The sequence below is a fragment of the Lytechinus pictus genome, chromosome 5, assembly GCF_037042905.1.
Source record: "Lytechinus pictus isolate F3 Inbred chromosome 5, Lp3.0, whole genome shotgun sequence".
NCBI lineage: Eukaryota > Metazoa > Echinodermata > Echinoidea > Temnopleuroida > Toxopneustidae > Lytechinus > Lytechinus pictus.
The window spans coordinates 32,491,930-32,504,616 of record NC_087249.1 but is presented as its reverse complement, the minus strand read 5'-3'; the positions used below and the strand labels follow the sequence as shown (position 1 = coordinate 32,504,616).

The following is a 12,687-nucleotide window of genomic DNA, read 5'->3' as shown; positions in this document are numbered from 1 at the left end:
ACCTCTGAAAAATAGCCAAGGGTTGCTACTAAGGTCACTGCCGAAGTCCAAGGCACCCCAGTAGGGGTTACAAGCTCTTGCATAGTAAAGAAATCAAAAGTGATTTTTCAAGGTGAGTCTGCATGATAGTTTTATCATTTGACTTTAAAAAGCAGTAAAAAAGAACAGCATGAAAATGGTCTTGGGCAAAGGATTTCACACACAAAAAATAAATAAACAAAAAAAAATCTGAAAAAATGAAGAAAAATAAATAAATAAATGAAAAAAGAAAAAAAAATCTGAATTTGTTTTTTTTTTATCAGAATTCTGATTTTAATCGGGAGAATATCATGCCTGCTTCTAAGGCAAGGTGGATGTAGCCGTCATTACAAAGCAAAACTGAGGAAGATAGCATATACATCCAGCTCACCAAGGATATAACCGTTTTCCTTGTCAACTGAAATCAAGATGGTATATCTTTTATGTTCCACATCTGACACCACTATAAAGGAAGAAACCAATATCTGTAATCTACAAAAATGATTTTTTAAATATAAAAATCAAGGTTTCCTTTTTTTTTTCAGTGCACTTGTTTTACTGCTAACAAATATGTTAACTGCACAAAAGCATCTAGATCTTGCTCGAGAAAGGGAATTGTGACATAAAAAAAAATGATGCCGCCAGCCCGCCACAACAAAACAATCGAGCCATATCGAGGTGCAATGAACTTTTTTTTTTTTTTTTGATAAAAAAGTGTATTTTTTCCCAAAAAAAGTGTATTTCATAATAAAATGCGTGGCGCACTCGCTCATCGCGGCGCTCAAGCTGCATGCAAGCTTAAATGCGCAATGCTCTTGCAGATGAAAAAAAAAAACATTTAAACATGTGTATATCTCACCCTGGTTTTAACAAAATGATTGAAAAATAAAACAAGTTACCTGAAATTACATTGATCTAATAACCATATTTGTGTAAGTTTTATGAAATAGAGACATATAGAGATGATTTTTCTAAATAAATTACGATTTTGTAAAAAAAAAATATACTAAATAGGCCAAAAACGTACTGGTTGGCAGGTCTGAAATCGTACAGCCCAAATTTGATATAATTCTACTATTGCATGGGCAATGACAGTAATTTGTTTTACATTATGATATCACAAAATTTAGTTCTTTTGGTGCAATAGTAATCATTACAGGGATGCCAGTGGCAAATGGTCCCAGGGCCTGAACTTTTTTTGGAAGGTAAATTATGTGCGCGAAGCGCACATGACGAGCGCGAAGCGCGAAGTCCCATTCGTCCGGGGTCCAGGCTCTAGGGTTATAAATGGTCTCTGATGCAATCTGAGCCTATTTTAGGGATCATTTTCCCAAAAATTTAGCTCAAGTTTTGGGCATTTTTTTAGGTTGCAGAGCCTCAACTTACAATTAATTCATGAAATATAATCCGAGAGAAACGTTCCACTATTGTCTTTGTTCTCCAACCACTTCCACTGGAATTTGTTCTTGATTCCACTGTCTATTTGCTTAATGTTGGTTCCTCTTTCAACATCCATACTTGTTGAAAAATTATGATTAAATCCACAATTGAAATGGAGAATCAGCTCAGTAGAATAACGTGAATTGAACGGGAGCGCGAAAACACCGTGTACGGCCGGTGTAGGCATACACATCGCGCATCAAATGCATGGCCATGCAACCCATGCCACTATCGCATTGGTATTACACTAGACTCAAATACAGTCGTTTGATCAAAATTCAAAGTTACATTCAGAATCCATATGTATGGCGATCAGTCACCACCAATCACATACATACAGTGCAGCCTAGCAAAATGCGACCATATACACACACACGCACAAAAAACCTTGATTAAAACTAGCGTTAAACTGACCGGCTCGTACAAGTCTAATTCCATTATATCACAGGATTTTTTCTTGCACAATAGCTTAGGTACATATAACAGCCGTATGGAGCAAAGACATCTCATTGAACGGCCGGATCTGGCCGTTGACAGTTCTGTACGGCCTGAGAAAACTCGACCAGCCGGAACTTAAGGTAAAAAAAATGAAAAAGCTGGAATTCCGGCTATAGCCGGAACTCTGGCATCCCTGTCATTATTGCACAGCTGAAATCACTGTAATCGTGATATATAATACCTGACTATCATCCTGTTGTGTTGCTTCCCTTCTCCTGATCTCCTGTGATAGTGTCTTGCGGTCGTTGAGAAGTGAAGCTAGATGTCTCTTGGCTTCATTCACACTCACTCGTACCTCAAGCTCATGGTCGATCCACGACTAGGATAAAATATACATATACAAGAATTAAATACAGGCAACTTTATCCCCTAAGTGATATACAGTGCGTCCCAGAAAAAACGAAACCGAGATTAAGCGATGATTTATCATAACTTAATCACAAATACAATAGACAAATGACCTACCATTGTAAAGCTTAGAATCCCCCCTTTCATCTGGAATTACTTAGATTATTTCTCATTCACGCATGAGTGAGCAAAAACAATTTGAAGAGGGTATACCAAAAAGTCATTTGGCGGGCTGTATCTGGGTTTCAAAAAGAAAACCACATTGTCAAAAAGTTCAATATCTGCTCTTTAATTTGATACCTCAATTGCAGAAAATGGTTGAGAAATAACAAAGTTCTGGTTATTTGAAATAAGGCTTGAATTTCAATAATTTCATAAAATGAAGAGGTTCTACAGGCAAGCGTTCAAACTCACTTGTCACTCCGTTTTGTTGACGATCAGCCATGCATTTAGTCTTTTGTTAACCATGCGATAGCTTCTGTGGGAAACCGGTGAAAACACGTTTATTTAATGAAATTATGGAAATACAAGCATTGTTTCGAGGTAACATAACTTTTTTACTTCTTGACCATTTTTTGTGATTAAGGTATCAAATAAAAGAGCGGATATTGAACTTTTCAGGCATGTGATTTTCTTTTTGAAATTCAGATACCCCCCGCCAAATTAGTGTTTGGTATCCTTTGTTCAAATTGTTTTTGCTCACTCATGCGTGAATGAGGAATACTCTAAGTAATATCAGATGAAAGAGGAGATTCTAAGCTTTACATTTGTCATTTGTCTATTGTATTTGTGATTAAGTTATGATAAATCATCGCTTAATCTCGATTTCGTTTTTCTGGGACGCACTGTATAATGGCACTACATTAATATAGCATACTTTGGAGAAATTATTCGTCTTAAAAATTGCTTTGACTGGGGATTATCAGAGGAAGGTTAATTTATCATATGTCCCAAACCTGACAGCCAAGAAATTGGAACAAATTACTAAGAAATTTCAATTTCCAGAAATAGAACTATTTTGACCTTCCTATTCAGATTTTTTTTTCTCACAGAAATAGGAACACAAAAGGAAAGCCAAATTAGGAAATATCCTATCAAATAGGAACATTTGGCAGGTATGTGATATAGTACAATTGACAGCAGGAATACCAAGTTTACAAGGATAACTTCAAATTACAAATAATACTTTTTCAATAAAATCTTGACTACCTTTAAGAATTCTTACCTTGATTCTCTTTCCCATTCCTTCTAGTCTATTGGTATTATCAACCGTCTTTCCATTCCTTGCGTTACTCTTCTTCTCTAGGGCATCTCTCAGGCGCCTATTAGCAGCTGCTGCCTGTTACGTGAGAGATACAGAGGAAAAACTCAATTGCAGAGATATTTCATGGTTGGTAATAACGAAGGAACAAGGGTCATAAAAACAACCCTGGGATGTTTCCTATAATAAAATTATAATAACAATAATAATAATAATAAAGGTATATTTACCCAGGTTAGCCACTTCAGTTCCGAAAACTGTTCTCCCAGCGGGCCCTGCTATTATTACCCGGCTAAGCTAGGCTACCTATTCGGTGCACACAGCTTTTTTAGGAATTACTTCCTGCCGGTACCCATTTACCTCACCTGGGTCGAGTGCAGCACACTGTGGATGAATTCCTTGCTGAAGGAAATTACGCCATGGCTGGGATTTGAACCCACGACCCTCTGTTTCAAAGTCCGGAGACTAATCCACTGGGCCACGACGCTCCACATAATAAATGTATCCATAATGGAAGGGCCTTTTCAAGCATTCCTTTTATATCCTTTCTTTCTTTGATCATATACATCACTTGCGGCCAAACAGATAAGTGCATAAAGACATGTCTGCTCCAATTATAAGTACTCCTACTACCAATACAAGAAAAATTTCTGTCACATTACTATTTATAAGCAGAGCAACTATTGTGTTTTTGTTGTTTGAGCACATATTATCAACCAATTGCTTTGGAACAAATGTATCCAGGGTATATGTATGACAACAAGTATTAGAATGCCTAAGTATGACACAATCAATTATTTATAAATTGATCTTGAACATGGATGATGAAGATAAAAGAAAATACAAGTCATATACCTCTTCCATCTTTCTCCTAAGAACATTCTGAGTCTTCTGATTCTGACGTTCTAACCTTGTAAACTCAAATTGACGCTTGCGATCCTGAACAAATATTTAAAAAAATAATAAAACATAGATAATGGAAATATTCAATTTTTGATCTTTAAACTCAAATTAGAGCTCTATGTATTTTGAACATGTAAATAACATTGCAGTATTTTTTGTGCGAAAAATATTGGGATACATATCAATACAAATAGATTGGTACAGTAGACTCAAATACTATTTAATATCTATTCATTACACCAGACTAACAAACAAAGTAAAATTCTATGAAATATTCAATTATTCAAATTTTATACATGTATAGATTATAAATCATGAAAATAGTTTATCCTTGACAACACATCGATGAGAAGATAGATTAACAGAGCACAGTGTAGAGTCAATTTGACAAGGCTGAATTGAATTTAAAAAAAATTTAAATCAAGAGTGATGTCTTTTACCATTGAAGGAGCTGGAAAAATTGCTACTTTTTGTGAAATTTCTTAAAATTGATCATGAAAGAAATTATAATTATCATTTCTTTATAGAGAAATAGAGTACAAAAATAAGAAATAAGTTTTGACTGTGCTTTAATGTGTCAAGATCTCTAGCATGTATTAACCTGTGCATAAAGTGCAACAACTTGCTTGGTAAGTATCAATTAGTTTACTGATCTTACAACAACCCAATTTTGTCACATACATGTATAAGCACCAAAATTATATGGTGAATAAAGGTACCTTAGCTTTGAGCTGCAGAACTTCCTTATCCTTTGTTCGTTTCCATTGTTGGAATCTGGCCGTGTCTTCTTTCATCTGCTTCATTAATCTGACCCTGGCTTGCTTCATTGCCTGAAACAAAAGAAAGGTCAAAGTTCAATGAAATATCATTAAGCACCTGATATCACTGCTACGGTGACAAAATAAGAATAGCATATAGAGTACAAAGCGAGAAATTCATCCACATTGTGCTGAACTCAACCCAGGTAAAATTAAAGGATTGTATGTAATTCCTTGACTGCTATGAGTGCTCGAAGCAGTAGTTTGAGCGGAGTCCGGGGTAACAGTAGTTGTCCTTCTCTTGAAAAAAAAAGGCACTATACACGTGTATGTATATCCAGCTTTGGTTATCATTGTTTAGGTAGAGAGACGAAACTTGACGGGATGGATCAAGGAATAGTAATAAAGTTAAGTAGAGATGTATTCATACCCCAATCTCATTGTTGAGTTTACCAACAGTAAGATCACTCTTCTCTTTGAGTTTAACGAGCTTGGCTTGTGAGTTAATCTTCTTCTTTAATGCATTTAGTTCTGCCTCCAACTCCTGAAGTCTCTTCCGGCGCTGCTCACTCAATCTACATGTACAAAAGAAAAATCACTTTAATCAATCATCCCTCAATGTATAAAGCATAATTACAATTATGACAATTCACAGACACAACCTGTGTATGTAAAGTTTCAACCAACTCTATGCTTGTAAAGTGCTTTCATACCCCCCCAAAATTTAGCACATCAGGGATATCATTTCTTTTCATATCAAACATTTAAATTGCTTCCTTTACCGATATATGCCACATTCTAGATCAAACCTTTAACGCATCCGTTTTATATAACTTTTTAATTTATCAGTGTCGCATAGTGTATGCTAAGCTTAATATGCGTGTATTTCCAATCCCGCCTGCAAAGGGTCAACTTAGTCTTGAACTGAGATAGACAAGTTTCGTTGGCAATGATCTAATTTTGTATGACTACAAGGTACACAAATATCAAGTGTCTACAAGTGTTCAAATATATGACACAACCAATCAAATGACATGAAATGAAATCCAATCTTACTTGTTGGTATTTGCATTTGATTTGTTTGCAAAGAGCTCATGACTCAAGGTTTCCTTCTCCTTCAGCAATGTAGTCACTTGGTCCTCTAACTGCTTCATAGTCGTCTGCAAAGGGAGAACAAAAATGAGTGTTTCATAAAGGAAAAAATACATGCAAGCTAAAATGTGCACTGCTCTTGCAGATGAAAAAAAAAAACATTGAAACTTGTGTATATCTCACCCTGGTTTTTACAAAATGATTTGAAAAATAAAAGTTACCTGAAATTACATTGATCTAATAACCATATTTGTGTACGTTTTATGAAATAGAGACATATAGAGATGATTTTTCTCAAAAAATTTCGATTTAAAAAAAAAAAATACAAAAAACGTATTTTTTAAAGAAAAAACGTACTGCCGTATTTTGGTTGCAAAAACGTACTAAATATGGAAAAATCGTACTACTTGGCAGCTCTGTTTTTTAGTGATCAAAAAGGGGAGACAATCATAACAATCAGCACAGGTTACCTGTTCTACACAAACATGATACAAGGCAACATAAAATGAATACCATACAGTAATATATTGAAACAAACATAAAACACGACACAGGAAAACATCAAATTAATATTACACTATTTTACAAAAACAAGCATAAAGTAAGAGATATGCACACACCAAACGATAAGGATGAAAAGGAGGGGGATGCAACCTCATGCTTTAACTTACAATTGTCCTGATTTTTAACATCAATTCCCAATTTCACTGATATATTGGATTACAAAATAATATAAATTATGTGGATACATTTTTGAATGTCGATCATCACTATCATAATCGGGATTTTTTGCAATCACTACGCAGACACCTTCTGGAACGCAGAGAATCTATTGTCCAAAGCCCTTCATGACAAAGCCGTCTTTGTCAAAAACAGTGAATCAAAACTGGAGTGTCTTCCTGGTATCTGGACAAACAAGATACTGGCAATGTTTCATCCCGCCTAGGTCTGAGGACGATCTGCTATCCTGGTCCACCAACTTTCGACGATAACCTCTCAGCTGTCCATTTTTTTTTCTGCAAAGCTTCATATGGACGGAAGGCCTCTAAATTTTGTCCTGGTTGACTTGGGTACATTGTAGATAGAATCTTGTATCTCAGATTTTCAGAAAACTCTTTTTTTTTAAGTTAACCTCTCAGCTGTCCATTGTGATTTGACTTGGATGTTTAATAGATTTAACATGTTGCAGAATGCGTGCCTGTTGCAATTGCAAAAACTCCCTGATTATAAAGGACCAACCTCATATTGTATCCTCATGACTTCCATCTTCTCATCACTCTGTCCCATGGTCTGTGCAAGTTCCTGTTTCCTAGCTAGAGCTTGGTTGAGCTCGTGGAGCTCTCTGCTCAGGGCCGCCTGACGAAGGGCATGCGTCTTGGTGATATCAGGAGTGGCCGAGTCCTCCCCCTCGGGCCGTGGTGAAGATCCGGTGAATTCAGTCCCATCTGATGAGGTAGCAGCGGTCTGAGGACAAAGTAATGTTAATGTGAACATTTATAAAATTTAGAAAATACAACTTTCAGAAATTTATCATCTGGCAGGAATTTATTCCTTGAAAAGCTGATGCACTGTAAAAAGCTCACTGGGCGAAAGCAGTAATATCCAAGTCATTTGAAAGCACCTAGAAATGTTAAATGATACGTGGTATGCACTATACGAGAACTAAATATTATATCAATCGTTATTATCTACAGACAAACAAAGTGGATCCCTGCAAAGAAATGAAAATATCAAACAAAGTACATGCTTTTAATACCATATTGATGGCAAAATTATCTTGTATGTACCGAGATTAAACATTCAGGGCCATTCAATAAAATAGATTCCTGTGGCGAAATCATTTTAACCCTTAGAAGTCATTTCATATTGTTGTTTGTAAAGTCATGCCTGACAATCTCATAAAGTTACGTGGGACTTTGAACAGCAGGAATATGAAGGTTTTTCAGCATTCTATATAGCATGTTTAACTTTCAAATACTTTTGGAATAGAGCCAAACACATAATTTGCCTTGATATTTCTGTTAATAAACATCAGTCAATTTCAACTTTAAATACCTACCGGTAGTCAAATCAAAGACTGAGAAATACATTTAGCTATCAATATTCCAGTCACCCACATTAGCACATGACTTTACAAAAAAATTATCATTTAACACACATTCATATCACAAAAAAAACCATGCTAGAAATCTATGACAATTTTCTGTTGACCAATCAAATCACAGGATTTCAAAAGCTTGTAACAGAAACACATTACTTGCCATATAAACAGGTTTATGAAACATGGCCCAACGAGTGCAATCTTTCAGACTACCTGTGCATTTATGAATTTACTATGAAATGATACTAACCGTAGGCCTTGACTCAGCATCCCCATAGAGTGCTTCAGCCTTCTCATCCTCCTCATGTTGAGTTTCTAAATCTACTATCTTCTGTTGAAGTTCTTTCATGATACCGAGCTGCTCTTTGACCTTTGACATGTCATGCTCAGTGCCACCCTCAGCGATGGTCAGGTCTAGAGCTCCGATGGTCATGTCAGCCCTCGCCCTGAGCTCATTGATTTTTTGTTTGAGCTTTTCTTTGGTCATCTCGGCCTAAGAGAAGAGAAAAGCAAAGTACAAGAAGCATGTTTAGTAAAATACTTTCCCATTGCCATCTCACATGAATGAAAAAGCACCTTTCAGTTTCAAATTCCATTTCTCTCACTTTCTTAACAAAATACATAACAAATACTTACCAGTATAACCTTTTCATACATTTGAGTCGTTTGATCTATAGATGACTGCAGTTCACTTGAGAGCTTTGCGTTTTCAGCCTATTCAACAATTAGATAACGAAAAAAACAAAAACATTACAAATTTGTGGAAATGTTCTTCGCATTCAGGGTATTGAACTCTTCTGTAAACAGACATTTTCTGAATGCTTTCTATAATAATAAAATAGATTCTTCTAAAAATTCCCCTTACATGTAATTCTTAAAAAAAGTTTCCATATTCATTCATGAAAGTGTTCCAGACCATCGCCAATATAAAGAAATCATTTAAAATCCTGTGACATCATTACCGTGTTTACACTTAATCGGCAATTGGTTCTGAACCAAATGCCGATGCGGAATCGGCATTTGGATTGCGTTTACACGTTGTTACAGCTCACGGTTCAGAACCGCGAGCCGATGCAAGAACCTGAAATGATAAGCATACCTACAATATACGTCATAATAAAGACAACGCTGGATCAGTGCGCTTACAATTACGTCACAATTGCCGGTTCTGAACCGCGAGCCGATTCAAGTTGCTCGCGTTTACACGCTATGAAAAAGCCGATGCTGAATCGGCTCGCGGTTCAGAACCGCGAGCCGATTCAAATGCCGATTAAGTGTAAACACGGTACATGTTACATAACATTCCTCCTCGTTTGCAAATTTCATTTTATTTCTATGGGGGCTTATAAGAATGATTATTTCTTTTGAGAACTGAAATCGATGACAGAACTATGTAATTTGCACTTATTCCCAGCCCTTGTAAAAGGAAACAATGGAACTTGATTCACAATTTGCTGTTCAATCACTTACAATACATCAGCAAAGTAGACAATTTCAAACAACTGACTAATATGTTTGTGGGAAGTTAGATGAATAAATAGCTCACCTCTAATGACTTGTTTCTCTCCAATAAGGTCTTCAGATCTTGGCCTCCTTCCATGCTAAAATAAAAACAAACATTTTAGTATTCACACATTCCAAGGTCTATTTTCCACATACACTGTCTAAATAATGTCACAAAAAGAAGTATGTTGACAGGTCAAATGAATCAATTTCAATAAAACAGTTTATCAAACTGGTACTTCAGTACTATTGCTCCTTGTATTATGAGAACTATTTTCAACATTTTTTAATTTGATGAATGTGTATTTATAAATATGATAATATAATTATCAATTCTTTTACAATTATGTTGTAATTATTGTGAAACATGCTTGCTTTTGGTCTTTGGACCTTTGAATCATATATTCATGGTTTTTTTTTAACCAAATAAATAAATGAAATAAATACTTAATTTGCATATTAGCAAGGCTAATATGATAAGTAAGAAATTATTATCAAATTTGAGGAAGAAACCATAGTCCAACATCACTTGTTGGGCTCTGTCAAAACCTGACACATATCTGTACAACCAGATGATGTAATTTGGAGGAAAATTTGTGAAAATTTATGGAAGGGTCTATTAGTGAAGAAAAATCAATTTCCTTGGTATTCTTGAATTATAATTTTGCTTTCCCAAGAAGAAAATATAACATACTGGTATATTTTTTGGGCAAATTGGATGAAGAATAAAATGTGCTGAATAAAAGCATTCCAATAAATGATGGCTGGATAAAAAGCAATGCACTTTTGATGAAATAAATATAAATCTAGTTTTATTTTAAGATGAATATTTACCCCAAAGCAGCAGAATCACCCTCTCCATTGATAATCTTTCCTTGAAGAAGCTGGATCTGAAGTTGTTGAACCTTTAAAGATAAAGTTGATTAACAAAATAAAAGTAATCATATTTAATTCAAATGACATGGCCAAAGCTTTTCAATATGACCAAGATGAATAATTAGGCTACAGCTGTAACAGTTAAAATAAAAACAACTTTTAACTACATGTATGCTTCAACATCTCCATATGTATACTAAAATAAGTGAAAATAGGCCTACATGTACATTGCCCACTTTCCCCCATTCGCTCAGATACAAAAAATGACAAAATTTCACGGCATGTAAGCTTACAATACAAAGTGACAAGTAAACCACACTCATATCTAATATGCATACTAAACTAAGTGAAAAGGAGCCTATATTTCTCAAACTGAGTACTTCAGGCATGTAAGCTTAAAAAGGAGAGTGATTCAACTGTCAGAACACTTTTGAATTTGAGAGTCAATCCATCTGAGCAATGCTTGATATCATGCATGCAACATCAATGTTAAACCCCATCCAACTTAAGGCCACAGCACACCTTACGATTGATCTGCGACCCAATATTGGAATAAAACGTAGCAGAATTTGATGCTAATACGTGTATTGAGACATGAAATATCTTAATGTGTAATGTTCTAATTCATCGTTATCATCCTTATCAGAATAAAAGCAAATGAATATCTACATGTAGCCGTAATGACGTCATAGAAATCGTACGATTGGCTAAGATTTGAAGCTAATTTGGCCTTTACTCCAAAATAAAGGTTTTTAATCATCATTTTCACCTGTTGTCTAAGTTTATTCATCTCGGCTGTCTGTGGATCTCTGTTTACAATGGGTTTGTTCTTAATGCGTCTAGCCCGGTCTGCATAGCGCAGGGAATTCAAAGTTTCCTCCATGTTGGAGTCGGCAGGGCTGATGCAAGCAATCATCACAGTCTGGCTGTTTCCTCCCAAAGAATCTACAAACGAAACAAAATCAAAACAATAAAAGACAAATCACTATTATGAATAAGCTTACAGTCCAAATTTCCTTGCTGAATGTGCGGAGAACAATTAAAAACAGAGAGAAAAAAAAGTTTAATAAATGAGATGGGTCATGAATACCTTTCACTTCGGCAAAGTTCCATCTCTGATACCTGAAGTCGGCAAAAGCAATGTTGGCTGCATATTATGATGCCACTCTGAAGGGCGCAAATGTCAACTTTCATATTAACACCACAAATGTTTTGAGAAAGATGAAAGGAGGACTTCAGGTAGATTCAAACAATAAGAAATTATGAAAGCATATCAAGATGAGGGAAACTACATATTTTCAGACATGTATTCTAAGCATTATCCTGGAGGTCATATGGTAATTATTTTAAAAATAAAAACATTAGAATTGTTTGCCCTGAAAACAAGTGATTTGGAGCAGAGAATGTAGCTATGCTTTGTTGGTCCCATCTTGAACCCTAAGTTCTTCTAGTATATTTACCTTGTAGAAGCCTTGTTAGTTTGGAATCTCTGTATGGTATGTGAGCTTTACGGCCATTCTCATCTCCAAGTGCACTTATTACATTGCCAAGTGACAGAAGACCCCGGTTGATATTTACTCCTGTAAAAGATGTAAAATTGAGAAAAATAAGATGTGTCAGTCAGTTTTCAAATGAGTCTACCAAGTATGGTGATGATGAATATGATGATGATGACAAAGATCATAATAAATAATGACATAAATAGAGCATTAAAAACAATAATTATAAAAAAGAATTAAATGAAATTGATGACAATGAATAACAATAACAAAAAAACAATATTTTTATGCCCAAATTAAAAAGTATTGTTACTATTTTCTTTGATTCATTATTCTCTTCTGCATACATGATTCATAATCATTCGTAAATTTTTTTTATTTAAATCATAA

At 35.1% G+C, this 12,687-nt stretch overlaps 1 protein-coding gene across 2 annotated transcripts in view; it reads right to left on the bottom strand.

Moving 5' to 3' along the window:
- The window catches only part of LOC129262086 (chromosome-associated kinesin KIF4-like), a 34,625-nt gene that overhangs the window by 11,909 nt on the left and 10,029 nt on the right, over positions 1-12,687 (bottom strand). For both annotated transcript variants that reach the window (XR_010293732.1, XM_054900126.2), the window contains exons 7-19: positions 12,259-12,378; positions 11,568-11,743; positions 10,757-10,827; positions 9,966-10,020; positions 9,056-9,133; positions 8,670-8,912; positions 7,558-7,782; positions 6,283-6,386; positions 5,657-5,801; positions 5,188-5,298; positions 4,421-4,504; positions 3,530-3,643; positions 2,138-2,275 (exon numbers count right to left, since the gene is read on the bottom strand). Coding sequence is in view for 1 of the 2 variants with exons in the window: in XM_054900126.2 (XP_054756101.2) it covers positions 2,138-2,275; positions 3,530-3,643; positions 4,421-4,504; positions 5,188-5,298; positions 5,657-5,801; positions 6,283-6,386; positions 7,558-7,782; positions 8,670-8,912; positions 9,056-9,133; positions 9,966-10,020; positions 10,757-10,827; positions 11,568-11,743; positions 12,259-12,378 (1,664 nt within the window). In the remaining variant the exon portion in view is untranslated. The remainder of the gene's footprint in view (positions 1-2,137; positions 2,276-3,529; positions 3,644-4,420; positions 4,505-5,187; positions 5,299-5,656; positions 5,802-6,282; positions 6,387-7,557; positions 7,783-8,669; positions 8,913-9,055; positions 9,134-9,965; positions 10,021-10,756; positions 10,828-11,567; positions 11,744-12,258; positions 12,379-12,687) is intronic.